The 27,200-nt window shown below is 68.0% G+C and overlaps 9 protein-coding genes across 9 annotated transcripts; 4 read left to right on the top strand and 5 right to left on the bottom strand.

The window, feature by feature from the left end:
• The first annotated feature begins 179 nt into the window (after positions 1 to 179).
• On the top strand, positions 180 to 4,611 carry FA09DRAFT_331504 (hypothetical protein). The gene is made up of 4 exons (XM_025743055.1): positions 180 to 664; positions 930 to 1,154; positions 1,214 to 1,344; positions 1,399 to 4,611. Exons 1-4 carry the CDS (start codon positions 560 to 562, stop codon positions 4,538 to 4,540), a joined length of 3,603 nt encoding a protein of 1,200 aa, XP_025596549.1. The 5' UTR covers positions 180 to 559; the 3' UTR covers positions 4,541 to 4,611.
• On the bottom strand, positions 4,596 to 6,210 carry FA09DRAFT_331503 (GroES-like protein). Its single transcript, XM_025743054.1, has 3 exons — positions 5,991 to 6,210; positions 5,553 to 5,932; positions 4,596 to 5,495 (listed from the first exon to the last, which is right to left on the bottom strand). Exons 1-3 carry the CDS (start codon positions 6,042 to 6,044, stop codon positions 4,676 to 4,678), a joined length of 1,254 nt encoding a protein of 417 aa, XP_025596548.1. The 5' UTR covers positions 6,045 to 6,210; the 3' UTR covers positions 4,596 to 4,675.
• A 641-nt stretch (positions 6,211 to 6,851) lies between these two features.
• Positions 6,852 to 11,045, top strand: FA09DRAFT_331502 (hypothetical protein). Its single transcript, XM_025743053.1, has 10 exons — positions 6,852 to 9,305; positions 9,363 to 9,378; positions 9,432 to 9,542; positions 9,600 to 9,647; positions 9,700 to 9,744; positions 9,797 to 10,321; positions 10,379 to 10,452; positions 10,516 to 10,608; positions 10,672 to 10,759; positions 10,828 to 11,045. Exons 1-10 carry the CDS (start codon positions 7,246 to 7,248, stop codon positions 10,891 to 10,893), a joined length of 3,126 nt encoding a protein of 1,041 aa, XP_025596547.1. The 5' UTR covers positions 6,852 to 7,245; the 3' UTR covers positions 10,894 to 11,045.
• FA09DRAFT_331500 (putative MDH1-malate dehydrogenase precursor, mitochondrial) lies at positions 11,011 to 12,643 on the bottom strand. The gene is made up of 7 exons (XM_025743052.1): positions 12,490 to 12,643; positions 12,258 to 12,368; positions 12,077 to 12,202; positions 11,796 to 11,995; positions 11,325 to 11,733; positions 11,208 to 11,263; positions 11,011 to 11,147 (listed from the first exon to the last, which is right to left on the bottom strand). Exons 1-7 carry the CDS (start codon positions 12,619 to 12,621, stop codon positions 11,129 to 11,131), a joined length of 1,053 nt encoding a protein of 350 aa, XP_025596546.1. The 5' UTR covers positions 12,622 to 12,643; the 3' UTR covers positions 11,011 to 11,128.
• A 1,394-nt stretch (positions 12,644 to 14,037) lies between these two features.
• FA09DRAFT_344031 (60S ribosomal protein L7A variant 1) lies at positions 14,038 to 15,361 on the top strand (the record flags this gene model as incomplete). The annotated part of the gene is made up of 4 exons (XM_025744630.1): positions 14,038 to 14,151; positions 14,347 to 14,455; positions 14,516 to 14,904; positions 14,965 to 15,361. 4 exons carry the CDS (start codon positions 14,038 to 14,040, stop codon positions 15,256 to 15,258), a joined length of 906 nt encoding a protein of 301 aa, XP_025596545.1. The 3' UTR covers positions 15,259 to 15,361.
• A 98-nt stretch (positions 15,362 to 15,459) lies between these two features.
• Positions 15,460 to 19,112, bottom strand: FA09DRAFT_321438 (hypothetical protein). Its single transcript, XM_025741019.1, has 4 exons — positions 17,847 to 19,112; positions 17,166 to 17,787; positions 16,876 to 17,102; positions 15,460 to 16,818 (listed from the first exon to the last, which is right to left on the bottom strand). The coding sequence occupies exons 1-4, from the start codon at positions 19,010 to 19,012 to the stop codon at positions 15,681 to 15,683; spliced, it is 3,153 nt and encodes a 1,050-aa protein (XP_025596544.1). The 5' UTR covers positions 19,013 to 19,112; the 3' UTR covers positions 15,460 to 15,680.
• Positions 19,113 to 19,360: 248 nt separating this feature from the next.
• Positions 19,361 to 20,838, bottom strand: FA09DRAFT_97250 (hypothetical protein). Its single transcript, XM_025745929.1, has one exon. The coding sequence runs from the start codon at positions 20,713 to 20,715 to the stop codon at positions 19,444 to 19,446; it is 1,272 nt and encodes a 423-aa protein (XP_025596543.1). The 5' UTR covers positions 20,716 to 20,838; the 3' UTR covers positions 19,361 to 19,443.
• Positions 20,839 to 21,439: 601 nt separating this feature from the next.
• On the bottom strand, positions 21,440 to 24,766 carry FA09DRAFT_331497 (putative calcineurin catalytic subunit). The gene is made up of 12 exons (XM_025743051.1): positions 24,093 to 24,766; positions 24,013 to 24,038; positions 23,852 to 23,950; positions 23,579 to 23,690; positions 23,371 to 23,516; positions 23,175 to 23,314; positions 23,038 to 23,115; positions 22,757 to 22,977; positions 22,485 to 22,692; positions 22,282 to 22,429; positions 21,922 to 22,218; positions 21,440 to 21,859 (listed from the first exon to the last, which is right to left on the bottom strand). The coding sequence occupies exons 1-12, from the start codon at positions 24,454 to 24,456 to the stop codon at positions 21,776 to 21,778; spliced, it is 1,923 nt and encodes a 640-aa protein (XP_025596542.1). The 5' UTR covers positions 24,457 to 24,766; the 3' UTR covers positions 21,440 to 21,775.
• Positions 24,767 to 25,133: 367 nt separating this feature from the next.
• On the top strand, positions 25,134 to 27,195 carry FA09DRAFT_331496 (zf-DHHC-domain-containing protein). Its single transcript, XM_025743050.1, is given in 6 exon segments — positions 25,134 to 25,775; positions 25,788 to 25,790; positions 25,899 to 26,045; positions 26,106 to 26,159; positions 26,213 to 26,574; positions 26,639 to 27,195. The coding sequence occupies 6 exon segments, from the start codon at positions 25,152 to 25,154 to the stop codon at positions 27,183 to 27,185; spliced, it is 1,737 nt and encodes a 578-aa protein (XP_025596541.1). The 5' UTR covers positions 25,134 to 25,151; the 3' UTR covers positions 27,186 to 27,195.
• Positions 27,196 to 27,200: the final 5 nt, after the last annotated feature.

Genomic DNA, 27,200 nt, shown 5'->3' with positions numbered 1-27,200 from the left:
CCCGCCGCCGGCTCCGCTCCGAGGGAGCGTGCGGTGCGGCGGCACAGCAGGGCGGCATGTGCAGGCCGCCGGCGCTGACGCGGTGCCTGCAGGCTGTGAGAGGGTGCAGCGCGCGCTTCTCTGCACGGCGCGCGTCACGACCTGATGATTTGGGCCTCGCCTCGAGCGGAGGGCAGCGCATCCTCGCCTCCGACTGCACCCGCTCCTTCTGCGTTCCGACCACCTGCTCCGCACCGCTCTCGACAACACTTCCTTCCGCGTGTGCTCCACCCTCCTTAGACCGTGCTCCCACCTTCTCACACCTTCACCTTCTCACACCTCGGTCGTCCGCGCGTCTACACCTTCGTCGCTGCGCCACCTGCATCCTCTTCACGCTCGCACTCAGCCGACGCCTCTTCGTCGTTGCGCACGCTCTCGAGCCATCACCAGTCGCATCCTTCTCGCTGCCACACCGGTCCTCTGGCAGCAGCAGCGTCCTCTTTGGCCCCTCGCGCCAGGGCTGCCCCGCTCCACCTCGCTCTGCGACCCCTGGCGCGCGGCGCAGCACTTCTAGCCCAGCATGGCTGCCGGCTCGACGGCCAGCCTTGAGCCGTCGCGCTTCCATCCCTTTGAGATCACCGCGGCGCATCTCATCTATGTGGGCCTCGGCTTCTTCATCGTCATCGTGAGTCGCCGTGGAGGCGAGGAGGGCCCGGCGTGCCCGGCTCGCAGGCGGCAGCACGCGCAGCCGCGCGGGTGCTCCAGCGGCATCAACGAAGCCACTGGCTGGGCCTGTGGGACGGGTATCAGCAGCGTAGCCTTGCACCGCCATGCGTCGTTGTCAGTCGCCCCCCGGCTGTGCCGCGAGGCAGAGCGCAGGTGTGCTGTCGTCAGGACATGGCGCCGCGCTCCGTGTCTGCTTCAGCAGTGCTCACCCCTCGCGCGCGCAGTTCGGCATGCTGTCGCTCTTCATCAAGGAGCGGCTGTATCTCGGCGAGGCGCCCATTGCGGCGCTCTTCGGCGTCATCGTCGGGCCCGTGGCCATCAATCTCTTCGACCCCGCCGGCTGGGGCGGCCACGCCAGCGAGACGCCCGGCGGCCACATCACCAACGAAGTCACGCTCGAGATCATGCGCGTCACCATTGCCCTCTCCGTCTTTGCCGTCGGTGTCGAAGTGAGTGTTCGCGCAGCTGCCTCCTGCGGCGCACTGCGCTGACAGCTGCGCCTCGCCAGCTGCCGAAGAAGTACCTGCTGCGCCACTGGCGCAGCATTGCGCTGCTGCTGGGCCCTGTGATGATCTGGGGCTGGATGATCACGGGCCTGCTGATTTGGGCGTTCATTCCTGGGCTGGACTTCCTGAACAGGTGAGTTGAAGGCGCCCTTGCGCGCACAGCCCCCCATACTCACTCTTTGCCTAGCTTGGTCGTCGCTGCTGCTGTGACGCCGACGGATCCCATCCTCGCACAGGCCGTCGTCGGCGGCCCCTGGGCCGAGCAGCACGTGCCGGCGCATCTGCGCCACATGCTCATGTGCGAGTCGGGCTGCAACGACGGCGCTGCGTTCCCCTTTCTCTTCCTCGCGCTCTTCCTCACGACGCACCGCGACAACCGCGGCAAGGCGATTGGCATGTGGTTCTACGACGCCTGGGCGTATCAGATCATCCTCGGCACCTTCCTCGGCGCGCTCATTGGCTTCCTGGCGCGCAAGGCGATGCGCTTCAGTGAGCGCCACCGCCTCGTGGACCGCGAGTCGTTCGTGGCGCAGTACGTCAGTCTGGCGCTGGCCAGCATGGGTGTCGGCGTGCTGCTGGGCAGCGACGACTTGCTCGGTGCCTTTGCCTGCGGCACGGCGTTCGCCTGGGACGGCTGGTTCACGCGCCAGACGGAGGACTCCAACTTTTCCAACATCGTCGATCTGCTCTTCAACACGGCCGCCTTCATCTACATTGGCGCGCTGATCCCCTTCCACACCTTTGTCGATGCGAGCATCGGCCTCAGCCTGTGGCGCCTCATCGTCGTGACGCTGCTGACGCTGCTGCTCAAGCGCCTGCCCATCGTGCTGGCGCTCTGGAAGTGGATCCCCGACATCAAGACTTTCCGCGAGGCCATCTTTGCCGGCTGGTTCGGCCCCATTGGCGCAGGTGCCATCTTCATTGCGACGCTCGCGCGCACCGAGCTGCCCGAGGAGATCCCGGAGCCGCCGGTGGACACGAACGACGTGCTTGCCGCGACGATCCAGCCGATCATCTTCTTCTTCGTCATGTGCTCTATCCTCGTGCACGGCCTCACGATTCCCTTCTTTGCCTTTTCGCGCCACGCCACGACGGTGACGCGCACGTGGAGCCGCGCCGCGTCGATCAGCCGCATGTCGGGCGAGGGCGGCGGCGAGCCGGGCTGGCTGAACCGCGTGAAGCGCTTCCGCACCAACGACACGCTCAAGCACGAGGAGGGCAACATGACGGAGATCGAGCGTGTGCTCAACGCCCAGCTGGGCGTCATTGGACGCGGCGCCATCGGAGGCGATGCAGAGAAGGAGCTGCGCGAGGACCGCAACGGCGAGCTGAGCAGCTCCAGCGGCAGCGGCACGTCGGGCGAGGGCTCGCACTCGCCCACGTCTGGCAGCCATGTTGGACTGATGAATACGCGCACCCAGCGCGATCTAGAGAAGGCAGATCTGGACCGCCGCTTCAACGACGATCCGGAGGACTACGAGGACGAGCACAACGCCGACCCCTCGTGCGAGTGGGGCGGCGACTCATGCATCGAGGCACGCCGCTACCGCGAGAAGCTGGCGGCCGCTAAGGCGGAGCGCGAGGCGCGGCAGCGCAGAGAGGGGCAGCTCGAGGAGGGCGACGAGAGGCGTCGCTCTGCCGAGGCGCAGCAGGACGGCGAGGAGGGCGACATCGGCGGCGCAGCTACGAGCCACGACCTGGAGAAGCAGGCGCCAGAGGCAGTGGAGGAGGACGAGGAGCGCGCGCCGTACCACAACGCGCAGAGCGGCTACCCCAGCGTGCGCTCGTGGGTCGAGGGCAACAAGCTGCTGCTCGAGTACCAGAAGACTCGCTCCGACGATCCCGAGGTGCACGTCCTCAACCTCACCGACGCCGACGTCGAGGCGGTGCGGCACGCCGACAGCCCCGCGCACGCATGGGTGCGCCACCACGCCGAGGGCATCGAGGAGCACCTCGGCATCACCGAGCACCACCAGTGGGACCCGACCGAGGCGGTGCGCAACGTTATCCATCACGGCATCCCGAATCGCTACAATGCGTACCTCGAGTCGCGCAAGAACGGCGCGCAGAGCAGCTCGAGCGCCGCCGAGCGCGGCCGCCCAGCGGCGCAGCAGAGTTCCATGTCGCGCGACGACTCGCACGGCGAAGACAGCCGGCAGGAGCGTGCCGAGCGCACTGCTCTCATCTACGGCGCCATGAGCGCAGCGTCTGGCCGTCGCGACGCCAGCGATGAGCGAGCAGCCGCACGGCAGCCTGCAAAGTCGGCCTCTGCGCGCTTTGCCGAGGATCCGATCCACAGCCGCAGCGCAAGCGGCTCGCGCTCGCCCGACGGGCGCCATGCCAGCGGCGCGCATGCGCACAAGCTGCAGGTGCACGCTGCAGGCACGGACAGCGTCACGGCCAAGCGGCGCTTCTCGCTGCGCAAGCGTCTGCTGGCTGGTCAGGTCGGTCTGCAAGGCCGGCGCAGCAAGAGCCACAGCGAGAGACTGCTGGAGGACGAGGATGAGGCGGAGGACTACATCATCGAGGACCCGACGCCGGAGAGCTCGCGCCCGACATCCATCTTCCTCAGCGGCAACAGCGGCGGCAGCGGACTCGGTCTGCCGCGCACCGACTCGCTTCCAACGGGCGCGGTTGCACGCACGTTCTACCGCACCACGAGCCACGGCGGTCTCGCAGGCGACGAGGACTCTGGCCAGCGCTCGAACACGGTGCAGTGGGTCAACGCTGGCGACACGAGGCACGAGCGCTCCTCAAGGGCGCCTGGTGCGAGCAAGCCGAACTCACGCTCCACCTCGCCGGCTCGCGCGGCCGCTGCGGCCGCCTCGGACAGCCGCCACAGCAAGACGCTCAACCGCAACCGCACCATCTCGAACGCGTCTCTGCGCGACGCGGCCGCACAAGACGACGGCGAGCGTGAGCAGGGCGACCAATTTGGCTCGCAATCCGGCCGCGGTGGACCACGGCGTGGCGGGCGTGTGGCTGCGCTCTTCAGCGCGCTCACACCCGGGCCACGGCCACGCACGGATCGCGGCGGCTCTGCGCCGCCAGAGTCAGACAGCTCGCGTCTGCAGCATGCCTCCAGCTCGCCGGCGATTGCACGCTTCATGGCGCGGCCGGGCACCGCAGAGAGCAACGGCCCGCCGGAGCGTACGGGCTCGGGCATCTCGGGCATCTCGACGCCAAGCGAGACGGGCATCCTGGCGGGCGGCGCCAATAGCACGGCGGCCAGCTCGCTGTCGGGCCACGAGAGCGACCGTGTGATGATCGAGCTGCCTGGCAGGGACGGCCCCGTCTTTGCTGGCGGGCCGCGGGACAGCGACGCTTGATGGGAATAGAGACGCACTGCTTGCACAACACATGCTGACGGGACTACAATGCAACGACTGCTCGGAGTGCCCCCCAAGACAGCGCTGAGACTCGGCGCAGCCGTGCTGCTGGCGGTGAAGTGACACGCGCGCGGCTCACTCCTCGCTGACGAAGACCTTGACGACGCCGCGGCCGTCTTCGCTGCGTCCCGCGCGCAGCACCTCGAAGGCGGCGCGCGCGTCGACGAGGCGGAAGCGGTGGCTAAAGAGGTTCTCGATGCCGCCGGGCGTGATCGAGGAGCTTGCGTGACTGGCTCTGCCCGGCGGCTCGGTGGCTTGGCGTCCGAAGCCGCTGGCGCGCAGGGCGCCGCTGGCGAGCAAGTCGATGGCCTTGGGATACATGCCGGCGTAGCGGAAGACGCCGACGAGATCGACCTCACGCAGCGCGGCTGCGCCCACGGGTAGCGTCTGCACCGGGTGGCCCATGCCTATCAGGCCCACCCGTCCGCCCGATCGCGCCGCGTAGATGCTGAGCGCCACGCACGCCGGCACGCCGCTGCACTCGAGCACCACGTCGAAGCCTCCGCTGCTTGCGATGCAGGGAAAGGCACTCTGCACGGCGGCAGCCTGCTGCTTGACGAGCTCCATCGCCGCGCGGTCCTCCTCGGCGCGGCTGCGCAGCGGCTCTGCCTCCGAGCTGTCGCTGCTGTTGTCGCGCTGCAGCGGAAGCACGAGCGTGTCGTCCGCCCAGCCATTGTCGGCAGCAAAGGCTACACGGCCGGCGTCGATGTCGACCGCACCGACGAATGATGCGCCGCTGGCCCGCGCTGCGGCGCACGCCAGCTGGCCAATGGCGCCGGCGCCGACGACCAGCAGTGACTCGCCCGGCCCGAAGGACGTGCGGGTCAGTGCTTGCAGCACGACAGACAACGGCTCGATCAGTGCGCCGGTAGTGAGGGACAGATGTGGCGGCAGGCTGCCGCAATACAGCGGATCAGTGGCGGCGGCATTTGCGAATGCTCACTCGACTCACGCATGCACCAGGCTGGCCGGCCAGTTCATGCGCTGCTGCAGCGTGCCGTGCAGATGCGGAAACGTCTTTGCGCTGCTTGCGAAGCGCATGTCGGGACAGAGGTTGTACCTGCCTTCGCGGCAGCGATTGCAGCTGGCGCAGTACCTGCCCGCCTCGATGGCCACGCGGGAGCCCATGCGCAGGCCTGACGCCTCAGCAGCGCCCGGACCGAGCGCCACGACGACGCCGGCGCTCTCGTGTCCCAGACACATGGGCGCGCGCAGCGCAAAGTCGCCGTTGCGGCCGTGCAGGTAGTAGTGCAGGTCCGAGCCGCACAGGCCCGTCTGCTTGATCTCAATCTGTACCTCGCCGGCGCCTGGCGGGCCCAGCACCATCTCCTCCTGCCAGTGCAGAAGTGTGTCAGCGAGGCTGCGTGCCGGAGCCCTGCACACGACGCACCACGCGCAGGTCTTGCGGCCCGTAGAGGAGCGCGCCCAGGCTGGAGGACGCCATGCTGCGCGTGCTCCAGCCCGGGCGGCCGATGTGCGGCGAAAGACGGACGGCCAGGTGCCTGTGCTGGAGCCGCTGCGCCGACTGCTGCTGCGGCTGCGGCTGTGGTGGAGGTGAGGCAAGCTGCAGTGGCGAGCCTGCTGCTCAGCCAAGAGCTGTCATGTGCGGGTGCCGCGTCGAGCCTTCAGGGGCGCCGCCTTGCCTTGCCCATCTCGCCCTCCACCGCAACGCGTGGCCCGTGCAGGGACGGCCAGCCGAGTTGAACATCGTCCGAGCACCCTGCCCCATCGGCGTGCAGCAGCGCTGGCGAGTGCGAGCTGATCTCTGCTGCTGTTGCACAGATGCAATGGACCTTGCTATTGACGAATCGTGCTCGCACCGAAGGCAAACGGGCGCACAGCCCAGGAAGCGTCAGAGTTTGTCCTGCCCTGCCCTGCACCTGGCCGCGTCGCGCTTCTGACCTCGGATTCACGCGACGCGCAGCGCTGCGGCACGGACATTGCGCAAGAGCACCTGGCTGCGCACTGGATCTCACGGTGAAGGGCGCTGGCGGCACCTCTTGGCGCTGCGGTGGTCACCACAACGGGACTGCAGTGCGAGGGCGGGACCGGGCCGGCCTCGCTGCCGCTCTCGGGTGTTCCCACACGCCTCGGCGCGTGGTTGCTGCGCTCATGCGCCATCGCGCATGATCTGCCGTGCATGCACGCACCAGAGCAGCGGGCGGCAGGCCGAGTCAGCCGACTGTGACTGCTGCGTGCGGCGTGCGGGGAACGGCACGGCAAGCTCCGGCTCAGCCTCAGCCCTCTGTCACTTCTTCTCTCCGCACCCCATCCGCCGCAAGCGCAAGACTCAAGGACCTTCGTTCACACCAAGTGCAGCGCACAGACGCTGCTCGCCCAGCGCGGCTCTCCCAGGTCAGATTTGCAGCTGTATGCCCCGCTGCTGCACCTCAGAGCGCCGCTGCGAGGTGTGCACGTGAGAGCGCGCTGATCCCGGGCTTGCCGCGACTGCGCCTCGTCCGCATTGCGGCTGGCTGCGCAGCCCCATCTCGCAGTCACCGCTGCGGAAGTACATCGACGCTGAGCGCGACGGCACTCGGCTCGCATCGTGAAAGGGCAAGCGATAGCACGAGAAAGGATAGCAGCTGCGCCGCGCTGGCCCGCACTCGCGCAGATAGCTCTGCTCGGGCAGGCAGTCTTTGGAGATGAACAGCACGGAAGCTGAAGATGACGAGGCGCGGCAACAGCTAAAGGACGCTCAGCCGCCGGCATCCGACGCGAGCGCCGAGGAGACCTATCCCATCCATCCTCTGCTCCTGCCCAAGCACTCGGACTCCGCCACAAGCGACGAGGTCAGCATGGCCGCAGAGAACGTTGCTGGCCCGTCAAGGCAGGAAGCCTTGCGCGCTCACGAAGATGACGCCTACCCAATGCTGGGCGCCTACGGAATGATGGGCGGCGAGGACACGGACGACGAGACGACGCCGGCGGCTGGTCCCTCAAAGGCGGCCCCGCGCGGTGTCCTAGGGTCGCTAGCCAGCACCCTGCGAAATCGGCCTCAGGCCGGCGACGGCACATCGCCCCGCAAGGAGCGCAGTTCGGGCAGTCGCCCGACATCCAGGCATGCTGCCGGTCACAGCAACAGCAGCGGCCCATCGAGCGGCAAACACACGCCTGCAATAGTCGGCAAGGCGACTGAGGGCGACTACGCTAAGTTCTTGGCAGCATCCGACCTCAAGGACCGCCTCGAGGAGGAGGAGGCACGCATGATTGCGCGCGACCTCTACCTGGCCAAGCACCCGGGCAAGCGCGAGAAAGGGCGCCGCAGCTTCTCGGGCGGCAAGCAGGCGGCGCTGAGCGGCGAGGCGCTGGGCAGCAGTCCGCCCAAGTCTCGCGCCGAGCCGACACTCGAGGAGCGCGGTTACTTTCCGGGCGACTTGAGGCACCACGGACATCTTGACGGCTCGCGGCAGAGGAAGAGCCACTCGCGGCGCAGCAGCGCACACGCCAGCCGGCCCACGTCGGTCAAAGAGCTCAAAGCGCCGGCCATCTGCGGCGCCGTCGAGTCCTCGGGCTCGGACGAGGAGGCTCGCGCCGCCACCACACTGGTCGGCTCTGCGCTAGACAGCTCCGACGATGAGGCCTTAGACAAAGCAGGACCCGTGCTGGGTGGCGAGTCTGACTCCGAGTCGTCCTCGTCGCTCCTTGAAGTCGTGTCCGAGGACCGCGACCCCTCGACCATCTCGCTCAAGTCGCACGGCTCAGACGACACGTCTGGCGTCTTCTCGCTGCACAGCGGCGGCGCCTCGCACCACTTGCAGAAGCCTCTGCTGGAGCTCGAGGAGCTCGAGCTGGAGAGCTTCCTCTCGAACTTTGGCCGACACACGCGCGAGGTGCGCGTGCCGCAGTCTCTGACGTTTCCACAGCGCAGAATGCCGCGCCTCGATGACTTTCGCGTGGATCCCGAGGAGGCAGTCGCTGCTGCACGGCGAGGGCAGCGCGTCACGGTGCTGACTCACGTCGATCGCGGCCTGCAGCGCCTGGCCGAAGATCAGGGCCCCGGAGTGCCTCCGAGTCGCAGCAAGCAGATGCTCGCTGATACGCCCGTGAAGCTGGACAAGAACAGCAAAAAGGCGCGAGAGGGCGGTCGAGCCGGCAGCCCGCATGTGACGTGGGCCACAGACGACGGCTACGTTCCGCAGTCGACGGACGAGGGCGCGGCCGTCTTTGGCGCGCCGGAGGACAACCTCGAAGGCCTGCGGCAGCGGTCCCTCGAGAAGTCGGAGCGTGCGGCCAAGAAGGAAGAGGGCAAGGCCGCCTCGGCAAAGGCACGGCAACGAAAGGAGGAGCAAGAGGCGGCAGAGCAGGAGCAAGAAGCTCGTGCAGAGGCGCTCATGAGCAACCCGTCGGCGGCGCTCAAGCACGACGGCGAGTCGTGGGAGCTCGTGTCTGCCTCGGAGGGAGTCGAGAGCAGCATGGCCGGCGAGCCCAGGGTAGACACGATTGCATTCTGCATCGCCTACATCCTCGCGCTCATCGAGCGCTACGCGCCCGAGGAGCTTGACAACAGCCCGGACCAGTCGTACCGCGAGAGCAAGGCGCGCTCGCACGTCGAGCGCCTCTACATCATCGCGCCCTTCTGGGAGCGCTTCCTGCTCGGTGCTCGGCGCATGTACCGCTGGGAGAGCCCGCGCCGCACGGGCACGGCAGCGATGGCCTACTTTGTGCTGTGGTACATCGACGGCATCTTTGTTGCGTTCTTGCTGTGAGTGACGCCGCCAGCAGACTGCGAGACTGTCGACTGACACACGCTCGGCCGCAGCATCCTGATGTTCTATGTAAGCCGGCTACGGGCATGCTCGCAGCTGCCGTTGCTAAACGTGCTCTGCAGATTATGCAATTCCGCTTCTTCCCGCCCGACGCCTCGTATCTGCACGAGCAGGTGCGCAAGCGCATGGCCCGAGGCCGCGAGGCCGACAAGCTTGCAGAGCGGCTCCGACGCGTGAGTAAGAAGTGAATCGTCCAGGCGACTTGCTGCGCAGGCTGACAGCGCCGACAGAGATCACGACTGGACGTGCTCGAGATCTACAAGCGCTGGGTGGTCAAGGTGCGTTTCCCCGCTAATCCAGACGCAGAGCCTCGCTGACGGGCATTGGCAGTTCGGTCTCGCCTCGCAGATTGCTGCTGGCGACTTGGCCGATGGCGTAAGTGACACCAGCACAGTGAACTACCGCGCCCGCTCATGCCCCACCACAGCACGAGAAGATCAAGAACCTGATCCTCTGGCGCAACCCAACGGCGACATGGCGCACGCTCTCGATCTTCGGCGTCGTGACGGTGCTGGTGGCGGTGACGCCGACGTACTACATCGCCAAGTTCCTCTGGCTCCTGCTCGGCTTCACCTTCTTCATCCTGCTGCCGCTGCAGAGCCACTATCCGCGCTACCGACGGCCCTTGTCGCCCGTATGGTGGGTGCTCTGGGGCTCGCCCACCGACGCGCAGTTTGCCATCCAGCTGCTGCGCCGGCGGCACCTGGAGAAGCAGGTCTCCAAGGGCGCCACGCTGCAGCGCGCGCCCAGTGACGAGGACGGCCTGGCTGCTGCCCCGGCCGGCGCGGCGGAGGAGATGAAGAGCAAGTCGCCGCTCAAGATGCTCACGCCGCAGAAGCGCTCCTCGGCCGCACATGCCGTGGCGCACGGCGCCATGCGGCCGCTGCGCGAGGGCGAGGGCCTGCTGTCGCTCGAGGAGCGTGTCGTCAAGGACGGCGTCGAGACGCTCAAGGTGAGCAGGTGGCCCGGCCCTGGTGGCGATGGCATAGCCTGACCCCACGCTCGCCAGCCGCGCAAGCTGGGCAGCTTCTTCTGCCAGCACAACGCAATTCCCGGCCATCTGACCATCACGACGCGCATGATGTGAGTCAGCGGAACCTTCGGCCCTGCCAGTCGCAACGCTCATGAGCATCTCTCGGACGGCAGCTACTTTGTCGCGCTGCACTCGGTGCGCCCCGAGCGCAGCCACAAGACATGCAAGACGCCGCTCGAGGACATTGCCGGGCTGGTCAAGACCAAGTGCGTGGAGGATGAGCAGCTGAGCGCACCGACTCTTGCTGACCCGCGCGCACCTGCCCACAGGTCCATCCGCCTGCTGGTGTGGAGCTCGTCGGGCCTGCAGGTGCAGCGCTCCAGCAAGCCATCGCTCTTCTTCTCCAACATGAGCCACGTGCGTGACAGCGTCTCGCGCGCCGCCATTGCACTGCCTCTGCTGACGTCCCCTTGCGCGCTGCCCAGCGCGACGACGCCTTCAATCTGCTGCTCGCCATCTGCTCGGAGCACTGGTCCAAGAAGAAAGACTAGCGCGCGGCGCATGCTCCTTGCCGCCACTGCTCTCTCTGCTCTGCCCCTGCGCCTTATCTGTCCCCGCTTGCCTATGTACCCCCCTCGCTGCGTCGCCACGCCTGTCATGCGCGCGCGATCGATTATACCTGGATTGACATTGCTGGCGCCTGTCGTGCCCGGCTGGACATGACCAGGCCAATGCGGAGCGCGGGCCTGGAGCAAGGCGCGCGCGCCCGGGAGCAGCTCTAGCAATTTAGGGGTTCTCGCCGTACCTGCGCACACAAGATAGGCGTCAGCATCACACTGTGCACTGCTAAGGCCGCTCAACGCACCACTGGACACCCTTCTGGATGTTCTTCTTGAGCTCGGGCAGGCAGGCCTCCATGAGCTGCAAGCGTGCGCGAGCATGTCAGCTTCAATCTCACTGCGCGCGCGCATCTCGCACGCACCTTCTCCTCCTCGGCGGAGAGCTTGCCGACGGGGTGGATCTCGCCGACACCCTCGCCGCTGAGCGTCACCTTGGAGCTGAAGAAGTCGACGCCCTGGTCCTTGTACAGCGGCGAGTCGACGTACGTGCACTCGACGACGTTGCTCTCGCCGCCGATGGCGCGCATCAGCGAGTTGCTGAACACGGCGGCGGCGTAGGCCATGCTGAGCGTGGCCGAGCCGGCGCCATCCTTGGCCTTGACGACCTCGTCGCCGCCGTACTGGATGCGGTGCACGAGCTTCTCGTACGCCTCGCCGGCCTTGACGGCCGAGCCCTGCGCGGCCTGCGAGAGCAGGGGCACAATCGTCGGGCCCGAGTGGCCGCCGACGCACGGCACAATCGTCTCGCTCGGCTTGGCGCCGGCGATGCCGCTGTGGAGGCGGCATGGGTGAGCCCGCGCCACTTGCGGGCGGCTGAGAGGCCGAGCACTCACCTGAGGAACGTGCTGGCCCGCGTCACGTCGAGCGTCGTGACGCCGAAGAGGCGCTTGGGGTCGTAGACGCCGGCCTTCTTGAACACCTCGGCGACAATGGGCACCGTCGAGTTGACGGGGTTGGAGATGACGAGGATGTGGGCCTTGGGGCAGACCTCGGCGGCCGTCTTGGCCAGGTCGCGCACGATCGAGGCGTTGGTCTGTGCACAGACGGGTCAGATGCTGCTACTGCTGCTGCTGCTGCTGCTGCTGCTGTGGTGTGGCTCGTGCAGCACACGCACGTTGAACAGGTCGTCACGGGTCATGCCGGGCTTGCGCGGCACACCGGCGGGGATGACGACGAGCTCGGCGCCCTCGAGCGCCTTCTTGAGGCCGCCCTCGGGGCCGTCGGGCGAGTAGCCGGTGGTCTGCGGCGAGCATCAGTGCACAGTCCGGCAGTGCAGCATGTTCTGGGCGACGCACCACGGCGGGCGTGTTCACGTGGCCAATGTCGGCTGCGACACCGGGCGCGAGGCGCACGTCGAAGAGGCGCAGCGACGTCACCAGCGGGTCGTTCTTGAGCAGCAGCGAGAGCTGGACAGGGCCGTGTCAGCATGGCAGGGACAGTGCAGTGCGACGGCGCGGCAGCCGAGGCCGCTTGCACGGCTCCGCAGGCCGGCGCAGCAGAAGGCCGCCGCGCGCTCAGCGCACTCACGGGCTGGCCAATGCCGCCGCTGGCACCGAGCACGGCGACGGCGTGGCGGTCGGCGGCCGAGGAGCTGAACATGCGCGGCGCCGACGGCGCGGCGGCACGCAGCGAGGAGCGGAGGGCGGAGCGGGCAAGCATGGTGGGACGCGGATGGGGGATGGGTGGAGTCAGGAAGATGCAGCGGCGGCCGCGCCCAACTCCAACGGCGCTGCGAGCGGCGCAGCGCGCAGGCGCAGCGCTCGCGTCGCCCTCGGTGGCCGCCGCTCGCTGACGCTCTCGGCGCGCTTTGCCGGCTGCCAGCCGCCGCGCGCCGAGGGCCGCGCCCCAGCAGCGCACTCAACGTCACGCCTCGGCCGGGCGATCTCTGCCCCTCTTCGCAGCGCACGAGGGCCTGCTCGCGGCACCCCGCTGCCCCGCTTGTCCCACAGATAGCGCGACAGCACGGCCCGCACGGTCTGCGAGGACTGCGTGCTGGCTATCAAGGTCCTCGTCTGGCCCCGCTGCCGCCGCCGGAGGGTCCGTGAGCTGAAAGCGGGGCCAGAGCTTGCCTCTCTGTCTGCGGCTGGTGGAGGACAAAGCGCACGCACGGCCTTCGGGCATCTCTCGGTGGGCACAGTTGAAGCTGCGACTTCAAGCGCTCAGGCGAGCTTGTACTCGCGCACTACAGCCGGCGAGACTCGCCGGCCCGGTCTGCGCCGACTCGTCGCGCGGCTCACGTCGGCCGCTGATCACCGCAACGCCGCTCCCGGGCGCTCTGGATGCCGTCGGCCTGGGGTGGTGGTGCGGCTCCAGAAGCCCCAGCTGCGCTTCACTGGCTTCGTCTGCCTGAGCTGATCGACATCCTGTGCCTCGCAGTTGCCTGCGTCTCGGGACACTGGGCTCTGCGGTGGCGAGCACGCAGGGCGCGCACATGCACAGCCTGGCCCGCCTCTGCACGCCCGAGCAGACGACGCAGCTCTCTCGGATCTGTGCAGCGTGTGGACCTCTCACAAGGCCTTTGCGACATGCAAGCATGCCGTGTGGGCTGCAAAGGCGCGGACTGCGGCGTGAGGCGGCGGCGAGGAGAAGCGGCCGCCGGGCGCGATGCCTGTCACGTGACGCTGCTGCGGCTGCGGCGAGCGCGCCCTGCGCCTGCGCGCAGAGGCGCGGCGGCGGCGCGGCGGGGGCGCGCAGCCAGCCAGGCGGCAGCGCACGGCAGCCTCTGCTTCTCCCCACCACATCGTCTTCCACCCCTCAAGACCGTCGTTCACAATGGTGCGCAGCTAGTCCGTCACCTCGTCCGGCCGCTCGGAGCGTGCCCCCACTCGCATCACACACCACACTCGGCGCACCGCGGTGCACGGCTGCCTCGGCAGCGTGCCGGTGTGGGCAGGGTGCAGGAAGACAAGACGAAGCGTGCGGCAGAGAGCTGTGCCTCCGTGACGCCACATCGCACTCGTCTTCCTGCATGCGCATCGACGGCTGCTGCGACATCGCCATGCGGTGATCTGGGCGGGCCTGCTTCGCCGCTCGCTGCGTGCGCCCAGATCATCCAGGCATGGCATTGCGCCGCTCATGCGCAACCCCTGCCGCTCTGTGCCGGCGCATGCACACACCCTAGCGGGAGGCACGCCTGAGTGGCTGCCGCACCGTGTGCTGCGTCGACACAGCAGCCTCAGAGGTCGTCATGTAAGCACCGAGGCGGCCAGTCTTGCGAGACGGCCGCCGATGACGTGCGGGGAGGCTGGGAGAGTGCTGTAGAGGCACGCCACGAGCTCACCACTCGCTGCGACCTCTTCGCATCTCCCACGCCGCTAGAGCTCCGAGCTGTCGTCCGACAGCTCGTCTCAATGATCCCCTTCTTACCGTCCTTCTCCCCCGCAGCCCAAGGCCACCACCACCGCCAAGACCGGCTCGAAGCCGTACGCCAAGAAGGGCGCCAAGGCCCCTCAGGACCCGCGCTTCGAGAAGCGCACGCGCAGCTTCGGCATCGGTGCGTTGCGGTGTGCACGTCGCTGCACAGTCTCTTTGCTGACCCTCTCTCTCCTTGTAGGCCAGGACATCCGGCCGTCGCAGGACCTGACGCGCTTCGTCAAGTGGCCGCAATACGTGCAGCTGCAGCGCCAGCGCGTCGTGCTCAACCAGCGCCTGAAGGTGCCGCCGTCGATTGCGCAGTTCAGCAACACGCTCGACAAGAACACGGCCACGGCCATGTTCAAGCTCTTCAACAAGTACCGCCCGGAGAGCAAGCAGGAGAAGAAGGAGCGTCTCGGCAAGATCGCCGCCGATGTGGCTGCCGGCAACAAGGACGCCGCCAAGGCCGGCCCCAAGCCCGTCAACGTCAAGTACGGCCTGAACCACGTCGTGGCCCTCATCGAGGCCAAGAAGGCCAAGTTCGTCGCCATCGCTGCCGACGTTGACCCCATCGAGCTCGTCGTCTACGTGAGTCGGCCGCCGCTGTGAGGTGCCCTGCGGCGCCGCTGACATTCTTTCGCCTTGCAGCTGCCCGCTCTCTGCAAGAAGATGGGTGTGCCGTACGTCATCGTCAAGGGCGGCAAGTCGCGTCTCGGAGCCGTCGTGCACAAGAAGACGGCCGCCGTCGCCGCCCTCACGGCCGTCAACTCGGCCGACGAGCGCGAGCTGGCCACGCTCGTCTCGGCCGCCAAGGCCAACTACCTCGACAAGCACACGGAGCTCTCGCGCCACTGGGGCGGCGGTGTCCGCGGCGCCAAGTCGGCCGAGATGATGCGCAAGCGCGCCAAGGCTGCCGGCGCCAACGTCGTCAAGGAGGCCTAAGCGATGCGCGCGCTCACTGTGCATCGTGTTTCCCCTCCCGTCACCCGCATCAAAAGCAGCTCGCCGTGATGTCACGCACTGCTCCCCCACCCATGTCCACCGCGGCCGCAATCTCACTTGTCTGCCGCACCACCATCATCTCTGCCTCTTCACGCTGTAATCTACGTCTCGCTCTTCCTCTCTCGTCTGACCCAGGGTGCAGCGCGGGTGACGTCAGAGTGCCATTGCGAGGTGGTAACCAGGTGGAAGGAGGTGCGTTGGGTGAACAGGTGTGCCAGTGCTAGGGCCGAAGGAAAGGCAGAGGCTACCGGGGTGTATGCAGGTGACAGAGGCGGGCCTAATGGTGCGGCGCCGCGAACGAGGAAGAGATGACGGGACGCCGTCTGGTGGGGTAAAGAGGGATGGGGGATCCGTGCAGCAGCTCAATAGAACGTCTGCTGATGCGTGCCGTTCTGCATCGACGGGTGCGGGTACGCCTGCGCCGAGGCGGTCTGGTGCGGTGGCTGGTGGTGGTGGTGCTGCTGCTGCTGTTGAGGGGCGCCGTACGAGGCGCCGTCGTGCGGAGCGTAGCCGTGCGGTGCGCGGCCGTGGTGCAGCGGCGGCTGCTGTTGCTGCGGCGGCGGCGGCGCAGCATGGCCAGTCGACATGCCGCCCGCCGCCACAGCGCCGTACGCCGGATGCGTGATGCCGCCCGTGGGGGTATAAGTGGTGACGCCGTAGTAGCTCGGCGCCTCGGCCATGCTGCCATTGCCGGTGCCGTACGTCTGCGCCGAGGGCATGCCCGGCGGCGCCGAGCTGATATGTGCGCCGCGCTGCGGCAGCGGCTGTGTGCGCCGGTGGTTTTGCCCGACGGATGAGCCGACGTCCTGACCCATGGCCGGGCCGCTGCTCGGCTCGGCCGTGTCGAGGCCCTCCATGTACTCGGCGGCGAGCGTCTGCAGCGCGTCGGCCTGGTCGTAGCACTCCTCGAAGGCCTGGCCGTACTGCCGCAGGCCGTCGATGATGGAGAGAATCTCGGGGCGCCGGAAGTGTGCCAGGCAGTAGCCGGCCTCGCTCATCGTCACCTTCATGATGCCGGCCTCGAGGCGCAGGTAGCCATTGTTCGTCAGCACCTGCGAGAGCGAGGCACAGCGCAGCGACGCATTGAGCGCCTCGTCGTAGATGCGCGCCTGCATCGCGCGGATCTTGCCGAGGTCCAGCTCGATGTCGCTGCCGCCGTGCCGCAGCGCGCTGCGCGAGTAGGAGCTTTGCGCCTTGGCGGCGTTGAGCTCGGCAATGCCGAACTCCTCGATCGCCTGGAACATGAAGATCCAGACGAGGTGGTAGTTCATGTCCGACGCCGCCGCCGTCACGGCAGACGCAAAGCTCCAGTTCGACGGCCACGTGGGTGACGGCGCACCGACGAGCGCCAGGTGGTTGCTGCGCCAGCGACAGGCCAGTGTGACAAGCTCGTCGAGGCGGCGCGACGACACACCGACGGCCGCCGCATGTGGCGTCCAGAGCGCAGGGTAGACGGAGCGCATCAGCTCCACTTGCTCGCGCGCCGAGTCGAGCCAGATGCTGGGAACAGCATGGTCAGTGTATGTCGCGCCTGCCTGCTTTAGACGTCCCACTCACCGGTGGCTTTGCGCGTTGGACAGCGGGCCAGGACCCTCTCCGGGCGCCTCGGGCGGCGGAAACGGCAGTTCCACCGAGTAGTCCTCGAGATCGAGATGCGGCTTGCGCCGGAACATGGCAGCCATGTGCGCGTCCATCATGCAGGCGAGCCACCACGTCATGACGGCCTCGCCGCGCACGCGCATGTCGTCGATGCGGCTGACGGTCTCCTGCAGGTGCACTTGCAGCTGCAGAAAGGGAGCACAAGTCAGCGAACGGCTCCGCTGCCGCGTGCATGCGCACAGACGCACCTCGATCAGATGCCGCAGGCCCGAGACCATCCACACGCCGTTGCACATGTACACGCCGCGCTTGCGCGGGCGCACCGTGCCTTCGCTGCCCGAGAGGCCCTGCTGCATGGCGCCGCGCGGATCGTCGAGACCGCGCTGCCAGAAGAGAGCCTGCACAATGAGGCAGGCCTTGGCATTGTCCATCGTGGCGATGCGGTGTGCCTTTTGTCGCTCCAGCACCTCCTGTGCCTTGACGATGAGGTCCTCGGCGATGCGCGAGCGGCCCACGACAGTGGCTGCCTCGCGCGCCGAAGCTGGATTGACAACGTCGCGCGGCGCCGTGAGCCACTGCGTCTCGGTCGCAGACGTCGATGTCACGGGCGCCGTGAGCAGCGTCGACGTCGACTTGGCGGACTGCACCGCCTCGCGCTTCTGCTTCTGCCGCGGCGTCAGCTCATGCGCCGTCTCGGCGCGGTCGGCCACGATGATGGGCGACTCGGAGTACTTGGCGCCCCATGCGAGAATGACGGCCACCAGCACGTCGGGCGGCGGGCCGCCCAGCTCCGGCGAGCGGTCGTGCCAGCGCTTGCGGAAGAGGTCCGGGTCGATGATGGGGTATCGGATGTGCACGATGGAGAAGTAGCTGTCGCAAGAGAGAGTCAGCAGGCTGCATAGGGTCGCCGGGCTTGTCACGCTGCTCACGTCTCAATTAGGTCAGAGCAGAAGTCGGCGCGCGCCTGCGTGTTCGCCAGGCGAGTCTCTGCCGCCGTTGACGGCACGTTGCGCCGCGATGGCGGCGGTGAGGCCGAGCCCGTCTCGTAAGAGAGGCCCGTCACATTGATGTTGTACTCGGCGTCGCGCAGCAGCAGGTAGCGCACGAGGCTGGGGCCCCTGTCCTCGGGCGCCTGCGAGGCTGCACTGTCCTCGCCGCCGGTGCGTGGCCGCTTGATGGGACGCGGCTTCGTGCCGCCGGTCGCGAGCTGGATGTAGATGGTGGTGCACTCGATGCCCTTGGCCTTGCAGTGCACGCACTTGGCCTCGCCGGCCACCTTCTTGCACGCCACCTTGCGCTGCCGGCAGGCGTCGCAGCTGCTGTTTTGCCGCCGCTGTGCCTCCTTGCCCGCCGCCGTCGCAGCATCTGCGGCGGCAGTTGCGTCTTCCTCGGGCGTCACGGCGCGCGGCATCTTGGGCGCAGCAGCAGCAGCAGCGGCGGCAGGCGGCTGCTCCTTGCCACTGCGGCGCGAGCTGGAGCGCGAGAGCGGCTTGGCCGCGAGGCTGTCGAGCGACGAGGAGCCGTAGTCGAAGAGCTGCTGCTCTACCGGCACGCCCGCTGCGGCGGCAGCCAGGCGCGAGATGCGGCGCGACGAGCCCTGCGACGGCGGCACGCGGCTCGTCCAGCCGGGCCCTGGCACGGCGTCGCCGCGGCCTCCCGAGGTGGAGACGGGCAGTGCAAACGCCGCAGAGAGCTCGCTCGACGGGCTCTGGGCGCGCGACGAGACGGAGACGGAGCGCGAGTGCGGCGCGTGGAAGGCCAGCTGCTGCGCCTGCGGCGGTGGAGGCCAGGCGGCGTGCTGCAGCGGGCTGGAGAAGGCGGACGGCCCGGCGTCGGACCCGTCGCCGAAGGACAGGTGCTGCTGGTGATGGGAGTAGGCGCTGTGCGGCGGAGCGTGGTGCTGCTGCTGCTGCGGTGGGAGCAGATCGGGCGGGCCGAAGTGCTGCTGCGGCTGCTGCTGCTGCGGCGGCGGCGGCGGGTGCTGCGCGTGCTCGGCAAGGGGCAGGGCAAAGGCGGCGTCGAGGGCGTGCAGGGAGTGGTGATGGTGGTGGGAAGGGCCGGCGGCCGCGAGGGCGGCGTAGTCGGGCGCCTCCATCGGTGCGTGCGGCAGCGGAGCGGAGCGGGCCGCGGAGCAGGGCTGCAGGACAGGGCAAGGTCAAGGGGACAGCTCGGCTCCGAGAGCGGACGGGCAAGAAGGAGGCGGAGAGGCGACGGGCAGCGGCGGCGGCGGCGGCGGCGGTGCGGTGCGGGCGCGGGCAAGGGCAACCGCGGCAGCAGCGCCGGAGCTGGCTGCCTCTGGAGCTCAGCCGCGCCTGCACCTGCCGCACACGGAAGCGGCACGCCGTCTGCGTGCCTCTCGCGGCTCCCTCTGCGATTTTGCTGCTGCGCTGCTCCGCCCGAGCTTAAGCACCTCGTGCAGCAGCGCTCCTTTTCTTCCCGCTCGCTGCCGCGGCGCGGCGCTCCACCCATGGCGTACCCGCACCGGCAGCCGCCGCAGCGGTGCTGCGCCGGGGACTGCGCACGATCTCAGCCATGCAAGTCGTGCATGCTCGTATCGGCACGGCCTTTGTGCTGCAGCATGCAGGGCGCGGTGCAGCGTGCAGCTGCAGCGCTCCGCTCGGCTCGACAAAGCCGGCGTTGCGCGGTGACGACGACGGCGAGGACAAGGAAAAGCAGCGGCAGAGTGGCAGGCAGGCCTCGGCATCCGGCAGCGGCGTACGGGACGACGCCTCTCACCACTCTGCCGCACCTCTTCCGACGGCAGGGCTGATGGGCTGGACTGCGGCACTTCACCCTCGGACGTCGTATGCGGCGCAGATCGCCCAAGGAGGCGTCCCATTGCGCTGGGCCGCCCACGCCTGACCCGATCCCGCGCCGGCGCTGCAGGCAGTGCACCTGCTGCGGCCATCGAGGATGGCGAGCAGCTCCTCGGCTGGCGTTGCGCTCGAATTCCTCTTCGTGCTCCATTCGGCTCCGCCGGCACCACTCGACGAGGCCCGTGGTGGTTGCGGCTGCATGCTGGCGGGCTGCCGTTCGGCGCCGAGCCGGTCGGCATAAAAGCTGCTGGCGCGCAAGCGCGGCGGGTGCGGCGGCGCTCCGCATACGAGAAGATACAGCCGCATCCTGCCGCAGAGTAGAAAGAGGCAGGCATGCGAGCTCGTCGAGCAGAAGGGCTGCTTCAGGCGCTGCGCTGCCCTTCTCAGCATGGCATCCTGCGCAGAGCTGCGGCTGCGGCCAGGTGCAGTTGGGCCGCCGCAGCAAGGCCGCGAGGATGATACGCACGCGGGCCAATGGCCCGGCCCGCGGGGGGGACGAGGGACAAGGGAAGGAGGAGGTCGCACCTCGAGCTCCACAGCGCAGCGCATCAGCACAGCGAGGCAGAGCATCCTCCCACTTCATGCTGCAAAGCACCACAGCTCGAAGCACAGAGAAGCATGAAGCCGCCTCAGCAGCAGCAAATGAGACTGCCGAGCGCATGACCTCTTGCCGGACCCCTGCTGAGCGGCCTCGAGAGCGCGTCCTGCTGCGTCTCAGAGGGCAAGAGCTCTGAGACGGCTCATCATGCCTGTTGTCCCGCTGCGGCAATCTGCCCTCTCTTCCTTTCGCTTGAGCCGCTTCTGCTCGGCGGGAAGAAACGCATCTCGCACGGCTGCGGCAGCAGCGCGCGCTGTCCTGCGACCAGCCGCAGCATGCAGACGACGCCATGCCGCAGCATGCCGCACCCCTCTGCTGTAAGGTGCAGCTGCAGCTGCTCGACTCTTCGCACAGCGCAACCTCTGGCTTTGTCCGAAGGCACATGGTGCGCTTCGCTGCTGATCCGGCCACGGCGGCAGCCGAGGTGCGTGCAGCGCGAGCTCTGCGGCAGGCGAATCTACCGCACGCATGCAGCCAGGGCCGCCGGTTGCTTTGCGCCGCAGCGTCGCGCGGAGCCGAGCCGAGCGCCGCCAAGCGAGACGCTGCCTTCTTCCTCGCGAGCTGCGAGCTCGTCACGACGAGGCTGACGTGCGTCAGCGTCAGAGACAGCGAAGAGGTAGACCTCGGCCTCTACGCGCTGTGCGACGTCGAGATCAACGGAGCTGCTCCTTGCTCCCGCTGCATCTCGCCATGCTTATTCTCACGGCGATGGGACGCCGGCTCCGACTCCGATCGCTGGCGGCTGGTAGCCGCGGCATCCGGCGCAGCCACGGCACACAGCAGCCACAGTCGAGTCGAGTGGCTGGCGCCTTTCGCACGACAGCTGGACAGCGGCTGCATGTCGGCGATGCGCCGCAAGCCTTGGCACGCCGAGCCGTCGGCTCGGCATTCTTGCGGCGTCGGCGACGTTCCCGACGGTACGGCGCTGCCAAGGAAGGGCGCCATCTCACAGCAACCCCGAGGCGCCCTCCCGCCGGCCGCGTCATATAAGGTCAGCTCGCATCGTGATCCGTCGTCCCACAGCGAGTGTATGCATCGCCTCATCCATCCTGCATCAGCACGCAGGATGGCGGATGTGTGTCGGTGCCACCTGTCTCGCTCACTCGCGGTGTGTCTCAGTTAGTCCGCGTCGGGAACGGCGCGCCCATGCATTTCGTCGCCGCAGAGGGGTGAGGAGGGGACCACAGTGCCGAGGGGGAATGGGAGAGGTGTGTTGTCGTTTGGATACAGGAGAAAGAGAGGGAGAGCGCGAGAAAGAGAATAGAGAGCGAGCGCAGGGTTGGGCACACGGCCCCGGGTCATGGGTTGATGTGGGGTGAGAGAGAGATGCGGGGTCAGGTTGGATGTAGCGGAGAAGAGTCAGGGGAGGTATCCCGGCAACAGGTGCGCCCGACAGGCGGGCCTAGGCAAAGCCGCCATGCTGGTGCCCGGCGACGGCAGGCAGCTACTGCGTGTAGGCGTTCTCGACTGAGCGGCGCGCCTTGGGCGACGTCGGCGAGCTGATGTCGTTGGCCAGCCGCTGGATCTGCTGCACACGAGTAAGGGCACGTCAGCGAGCCGTCCGGTCACCAGCGCTCATGTATCGCTCACAGCCTCGTCTGCGCCCTCCTCGCCGCTCAGCGCCTCCTTGATCATGTTGACCGTGCTCTCGAGGCTTCGTCGTCTGTTGCTGGGGCTGCTCGTCGCCGTCGTGCCCAGGCTGCTGGTGCGGCTGTGGCCGCGGCGGTGGCCGCTGCTCATGCTCGGGCTGCTCGGCATGCCGCCGGGCGACGACGGCACCGAGGGGCTGCCCGTTAGGTCGTCACTGCCCACCACGGGCGACGAGATGCGGCCGTCGGCCGGCGAGGCCGGGTCGAACTCATCGGCGTCAATGAGGTCCGGCGGCAGCTGAGAGTGTGGAACGTCAGCACGAGCACCACATGCTCTCTTGCATCGGCAGCGCATACTCACGCGCTCGTTCTCAATGTCTGCGCCGCGCGCGTCGTCGAACGAGGCAATCGACTCCTTGATGCCCTCGCTGCCCGACGCCAGCACGCCGTACGGCAGCTTGCCCGACGTCGACGCGCCCTTGAGCTCAGAGACACGCTCGGCCTCCTCACTGTAGGGTACTGTCAGCGCAAGGCAGCCGCGGTGGAACTGGCGCAGAGACGCACCGGAGCAGAGCAAAGACGCGCGACATGCGCCCAACAGCGAGGATCTTGTTCTTGATGACGACCCGCCGCTCGGCGCCGTCCTCGTCGCCCTCGTCGCCCTCCATCGAGTGCTCGCCGGCCTCGGGCTCCTGGATCTCCTCCTCCTCCTCTTCCTCCTCCAGCTCCTCCTTGCTGCAGATGTTGAGGATCGCAATGAGCATGTCGGTGACTGGCGCGCGCATAGAAGGCATCAGCGGAGCAGCAGGCATAGAACACATGCACGCGCGACGCACTCTTCTCGCCGACGAAGGGCAGCGACCAGGTGAAGACGTCCATGAAGTTGGGCAGCCAGTACGGGTGCGGCGTGCAGTTGAACTGCCGGATGTTCATCACGTTGTTCTCGTACTTGAGCACCGCCGCCTTGTTGTTGTACACGTCCAGGTAGTTCGGCGCACTGAAGATCGTCATGACCGACGGGAAGCCCGTCGTCTTTGTCTTGCGGTACATGCGGTAGCTGCGGGCAGGCGGTGAGCGGGTGGCCGCGGGAGTGCGGGCGGCGGGCAGCGCAACGCACCCCGCATCCTGCGCCTCGTGTGCGCGGATGATCGAGAGCAGGTTGTTGCGCTCGAGGAACTGGCACGCTGCTTGGTATCTGTGTGGCCGGCGTGTGAGCCGCATGCGCCGCGACACGGGCGCGGGGCGGGCACTGACGTGAAGAAGTACGAGCAGCCGCGCACGTGGTTGTGGATGAAGCTCTCGTTGGTCTTCTCCGTGCCGAAGTCCTCGAGCGGGTCTGCCCACAGCAAATCACACATGAGGCCGTGCGTCGGCGGTTCCCGGAAGCGGTTGATCTGCGGCGCGCAGGCGGCTCAGCCAGGCAAGTGCTGCAGACGGCGCTGCCACTCACGTTCCGCAGGTCGTCCAGCGTCTGCAGCTCGGGCGAGAGGCCGCCGTGGATGCAGAGGAACTGCTTGTTCATCACGGCACCCAGCGGCAGCGTGCAGAAGCTCTCCATGCACTCGTCGTAGATCTGCTCCGAGTACTTGTGCTTGCCTGCAGGCGCATGTCTGCCTCAGCATGCGCGTGTTGCACAGCTGCTCGCTCGCGCCACTCACACTCGAGCTTGAACGTGAAGTAGTCTGTCAAGTGGCGGCACTCGTGGTTGCCGCGCAGCAGGAAGAGCGTGTCCGGGTACCAGATCTTCAGCGCCCACAGATACAGCACGCACTGGGAGTGGACAGTGGTCAGTGTACGTGCACCAGGATGCCAGCTCAAGGCGCAGGCAAGTTAGCAGCAACAAAGTGCTCGTGCATCATGGGCCAGGCCTTCGACCCAGCCGCGCCGCCCGTGACATGTCCCAGCTCGCAAGGATCATCGCTGCCACTCACCTCGATGGAGAAGTATCCGCGGTCGACGTAGTCGCCCAGGAAGAGGTACCGCGTGTCCGCCGGGTTGCCGCCCACCTCAAACAGCTTCATCAGGTCGAACTGGAGTCGCGAGCGTGAGCACGGGGTGCGAGACAGACCTCAGAGCGCCGCAGGCTGCTCACATATTGCCCGTGGATGTCGCCGCACACTGCATCGCGCTGTCAGCACGCGCTCAGGCAAGCCCTGCGCCACGCCCACTCACCAGTGATGGGCGCATCGACCTCGAGCAGGTTGGGCTCCTGGCGCAGGATCTCAGTGGCGCGGCGGATGATGAAGAGCGCCTGGTCGTCGGTGAGGCGGCCCTCGCGGTAGAAGTGGTTCTTGAGGAAGGCAATGTCGGGCTTGCTGGGGTCCTGGGCGCTGTAGAACTGCGCGTCGGTGGGCTTGAGGAACGCCGGCGCCTGCACGTCCTTGACGACGCGCTCCGTCGTCGACACGTGCGTGCCGTCGTCGGTGACGTGCAGCGTAAAGTCGATCTCCGGCGGCGGCGCCTTGTTCTGGATCTGGCCCAGCGCATTCTCGAGGCGGTGGCGCTTCTCGCCGGGCGCGCCGACAATGCCCGACATGGCGGGCGCGAGGAGCGGTGTGGGCGGGAGGGCGGCGGGTGGCAGACGGAGTCTCGCTGCACTAGTGAGCGGCCGAGAGGGTCGAGGTGGGACGGCAGCGGCGAGGCGCGATCAGCCGGCGGATGCGTAAGCGTGGGGGCGTGCGCGGCGGCGGCAGGACGAGACTGCGAGGGGCTCGCGCGTGGCGGCACGTGCGCGGCGGCGACGAGGAGCGGTCACGCGAGCTGGAGCAGCAGCGGGCGTGCGAGGCGTGACTGGACGGACGTCGAGACGGGGCGTGAGGGTGCGGGTGCGTGGTCGTGTGAGGAGGAGGAAGGAGGGGGCTTGAGACCGACACCATCGCACCTCGCTGGCCGGCGGCGAGGCGCATCGCCTGTGTGCGCGCCGCCGCCGTCCTGCGCTTGTGCCCGTCTCGCAGCGCAGCGAGCGCTGGCGCGCGTGTGACGCGCGCCGGAGCGACATCGCGCCCGTCGCGCTCGCGCACGGGCGACTATAAGCAGGGCGGTGGGGTTGTAGTCGCGCGGCCACCCCGCAATACAACTAAGACGCCGTGCGCGTGCGGGCGGTGTTGGACCCCTGGCAGCGCGGGAACGGCGGCAGCGCCTCGACGGCGCCAAGCGCAGCCTCGCGTGCTGCTCCACCTCGCACCTTGCCTTGCCGCACCCATCTCCTCTCCACGCCCGGCGCCGGGGTCCATGGCACTCTCTGCGCGCGCCGTGCTGCGCGCGCTCGCCTACACGCCCTTTGTGCTCGTCGAGGCCCTCTTCTTCTTCGCCTGGCTCACGCTGCTCGACATCCACCTGCGCTACACGTGGCGGCACCTGCACGCGCCCTGGACTTCGCTCCTCAGCGCGCTCCTCGCGACCGCACTCGTCGCAGCCGCCGCAGGGTGCTTCGCACTCGCAGTGCTGCGCCCGCCAGGCTATCCGGACAAGGACATAGAGGGCGGTGCGGAGCGGCGGCGGCCCGTAGAGTCTGAGCATGACGCCGACGACCAGGGGCTGGAGGAGGGCGACAACGCGCCGCTGCTCCCGACGCGCGAGCCCGAGACGGACGGCGAGCGCGCCCTCGACGTGGCGCTCACCCTCTTTCCCGGCGCGCCGCAGTTCCCTGCGCGCTCCGGGCGACGGCAGCTGGGCGACGTGCTGAATGCCGCCGACGCGCACCTGGCCGATGAAGCGCGTGGGCGCAGACGACTGCACCTCGCAGACGTGCAGGTCAAGAGCAGCGGCGAGCGCCGCTGGTGCAACAAGTGTGCAGCACCTAAGCCGGACCGCGCACATCACTGCTCGAGCTGCAAGCGATGTGTGTTGCGTGTGAGTAGCGGCAGTGACGCTGTGCTTGCGTGTACGTCAGTGGCTGACGCGTCGCTTGCAGATGGACGTGAGCATGCAGCTGAATGCGCCCGGTGCGAGACGGCGGCTGACCTGGCCCTTGCGTAGCACCACTGTCCGTGGATCACAAACTGTGTGGGCCTGCGCAACCACAAGAGCTTCTTCCTCTTCCTCTTCTACACGTGCGTGCTGTGCGTCTATGGCGCACAGGACACGGCGCGTGTCCTGTTAGTCTGGGTGTCGAACGAAGACAACGTGAGTCCGCCTGTGCCGTGCGGGAGAGCCCGCTGCGCGCTGACACCGAAGTTGCACCAGGGCTTCGAGACGTCGCCAATCGCATGGGCCATCCTGCTCTTCGTCGCCTTCATCGTGCGTGCAAGCGAGGAGCGCTGCTACAGGCATCTTGCTGACTCCTGACGCAGTTCGGCGTGGCGCTCATTCCCTTCACGGGCTATCATGCCTGGCTCATCTGCCGCAACCGCACGACGCTCGAGTCGATGGAGGGTGCCGGACGTGTGCGCGTTGCCTCGCGACCTTCGCCGGGCCGCGAGAGCGTCTCGGAGCGGCTGCGGCGCCTGACTGACGAAGGCTCGCCGGAACGTGAGCAACAAGAGACTGAGGCGGGCGGCGAGCAGTGGCGCGCCGACGAGGAGCTCAGCAGAGACGAGCGGCGCGCACTGAAGCGCGCAGGCAAGCTCAACATCTACGACGTGGGCGTGACGCAGAACTGGCAGGCGCTGATGGGCCGCACGTGGTGGCAGTGGTTCCTGCCGACCACCCAACCGTGCGTAGCGGTGCCGTGTGCTGAGTTCCCGCTCCGTTGCTGACCTGATCTGCCCGGCTTCCAGCGAGTCCGACGGCTACTCGTATGCGGTCAACGCCGACAAGCTGTCGGAGCTGCAGCAGATCACCGCTACGATCCGGCTCGGCGCCTCTTCGCGAGGCGACGGCGTGCGGTTAGCGGGGCGCGGCAGCAGCACAGGTGGCGCTCCAGCCACGCCCCTGCGATCAGCTTCGGGCACCGGCGCCTTCTCCTCGCCCGTCTCGTCCATTCGCGGCCGCGCACGCTCGCCGCCGCCCGCCTCGCTGCGGCCAGTACCACAGGTGCCCGACAGTCGCCTCTCACCGATGCGGCGTACAGACATCGCAGGAGGGCGTTTGCCGCACGGGTCGGCGGCTGTGCGGCAGGCCGGCATGCGCACGCAGAGCGCCCACGGCGAGGTCGAGTGGGGCGCTGCGCCGCGCCGCGACGGTTTCGTGCTGTACTCGGTCGACTCGGACGACGAGGACGGCACAACGGCGCTGGCCTCGCCTGGCGCCTCTCGGGAAACCTCGCCGATGCCGCGACGGCCCACGCGGAGAGAAGACCAACACGACGCCGATGTATGGGGCTAATGCTAGCGACGTGAC

This window comes from Tilletiopsis washingtonensis (genome assembly GCF_003144115.1).
Source record: "Tilletiopsis washingtonensis strain MCA 4186 unplaced genomic scaffold FA09scaffold_18, whole genome shotgun sequence".
NCBI classification, from domain to species: Eukaryota; Fungi; Basidiomycota; class Exobasidiomycetes; order Entylomatales; genus Tilletiopsis; species Tilletiopsis washingtonensis.
Note: the sequence above shows the minus strand (reverse complement) of the source record. Positions and strands in the feature narration are given on the sequence as shown.

Bases quoted from the DNA above. Each gene is read 5' to 3' on its own strand.
- FA09DRAFT_331504 (XM_025743055.1), top strand. From the start codon at position 560: ATGGCTGCCGGCTCGACGGCCAGCCTTGAGCCGTCGCGCTTCCATCCC. The intron at 665-929 runs GTGAGTCGCCGT...TCGCGCGCGCAG, and splicing joins TCGGCTTCTTCATCGTCATC to TTCGGCATGCTGTCGCTCTT. The intron at 1,345-1,398 runs GTGAGTTGAAGG...CTCTTTGCCTAG, and splicing joins GGGCTGGACTTCCTGAACAG to CTTGGTCGTCGCTGCTGCTG.
- FA09DRAFT_331503 (XM_025743054.1), bottom strand. From the start codon at position 6,044: ATGGCGTCCTCCAGCCTGGGCGCGCTCCTCTACGGGCCGCAAGACCTG. The intron at 5,933-5,990 runs GTGCGTCGTGTG...CTGCACTGGCAG, and splicing joins GGCCGCAAGACCTGCGCGTG to GAGGAGATGGTGCTGGGCCC. The intron at 5,496-5,552 runs GTGAGTCGAGTG...GTATTGCGGCAG, and splicing joins CCGGCCAGCCTGGTGCATGC to CCTGCCGCCACATCTGTCCC.
- FA09DRAFT_331502 (XM_025743053.1), top strand. From the start codon at position 7,246: ATGAACAGCACGGAAGCTGAAGATGACGAGGCGCGGCAACAGCTAAAG. The intron at 9,648-9,699 runs GTGCGTTTCCCC...GGGCATTGGCAG, and splicing joins ACAAGCGCTGGGTGGTCAAG to TTCGGTCTCGCCTCGCAGAT. The intron at 10,322-10,378 runs GTGAGCAGGTGG...CACGCTCGCCAG, and splicing joins ACGGCGTCGAGACGCTCAAG to CCGCGCAAGCTGGGCAGCTT.
- FA09DRAFT_331500 (XM_025743052.1), bottom strand. From the start codon at position 12,621: ATGCTTGCCCGCTCCGCCCTCCGCTCCTCGCTGCGTGCCGCCGCGCCG. The intron at 12,203-12,257 runs GTGCGTCGCCCA...TGCTCGCCGCAG, and splicing joins ACGTGAACACGCCCGCCGTG to ACCACCGGCTACTCGCCCGA. The intron at 11,734-11,795 runs GTGAGTGCTCGG...CCGCCTCCACAG, and splicing joins CGGGCCAGCACGTTCCTCAG to CGGCATCGCCGGCGCCAAGC.
- FA09DRAFT_321438 (XM_025741019.1), bottom strand. From the start codon at position 19,012: ATGGAGGCGCCCGACTACGCCGCCCTCGCGGCCGCCGGCCCTTCCCAC. The intron at 17,103-17,165 runs GTGCGTCTGTGC...CCCTTTCTGCAG, and splicing joins GCCTGCGGCATCTGATCGAG to CTGCAAGTGCACCTGCAGGA. The intron at 16,819-16,875 runs GTGAGTGGGACG...TGCTGTTCCCAG, and splicing joins TCCAACGCGCAAAGCCACCG to CATCTGGCTCGACTCGGCGC.
- FA09DRAFT_97250 (XM_025745929.1), bottom strand. From the start codon at position 20,715: ATGTGCCTTCGGACAAAGCCAGAGGTTGCGCTGTGCGAAGAGTCGAGC.
- FA09DRAFT_331497 (XM_025743051.1), bottom strand. From the start codon at position 24,456: ATGTCGGGCATTGTCGGCGCGCCCGGCGAGAAGCGCCACCGCCTCGAG. The intron at 24,039-24,092 runs GTGAGTGGGCGT...AGCGCGATGCAG, and splicing joins GGTCGATGCGCCCATCACTG to TGTGCGGCGACATCCACGGG. The intron at 23,691-23,851 runs GTGAGTGGCAGC...GTCCACTCCCAG, and splicing joins GCGGATACTTCTCCATCGAG to TGCGTGCTGTATCTGTGGGC.
- FA09DRAFT_331496 (XM_025743050.1), top strand. From the start codon at position 25,152: ATGGCACTCTCTGCGCGCGCCGTGCTGCGCGCGCTCGCCTACACGCCC. The intron at 26,160-26,212 runs GTGCGTGCAAGC...CTCCTGACGCAG, and splicing joins TGCTCTTCGTCGCCTTCATC to TTCGGCGTGGCGCTCATTCC. The intron at 26,575-26,638 runs GTGCGTAGCGGT...CCCGGCTTCCAG, and splicing joins TTCCTGCCGACCACCCAACC to CGAGTCCGACGGCTACTCGT.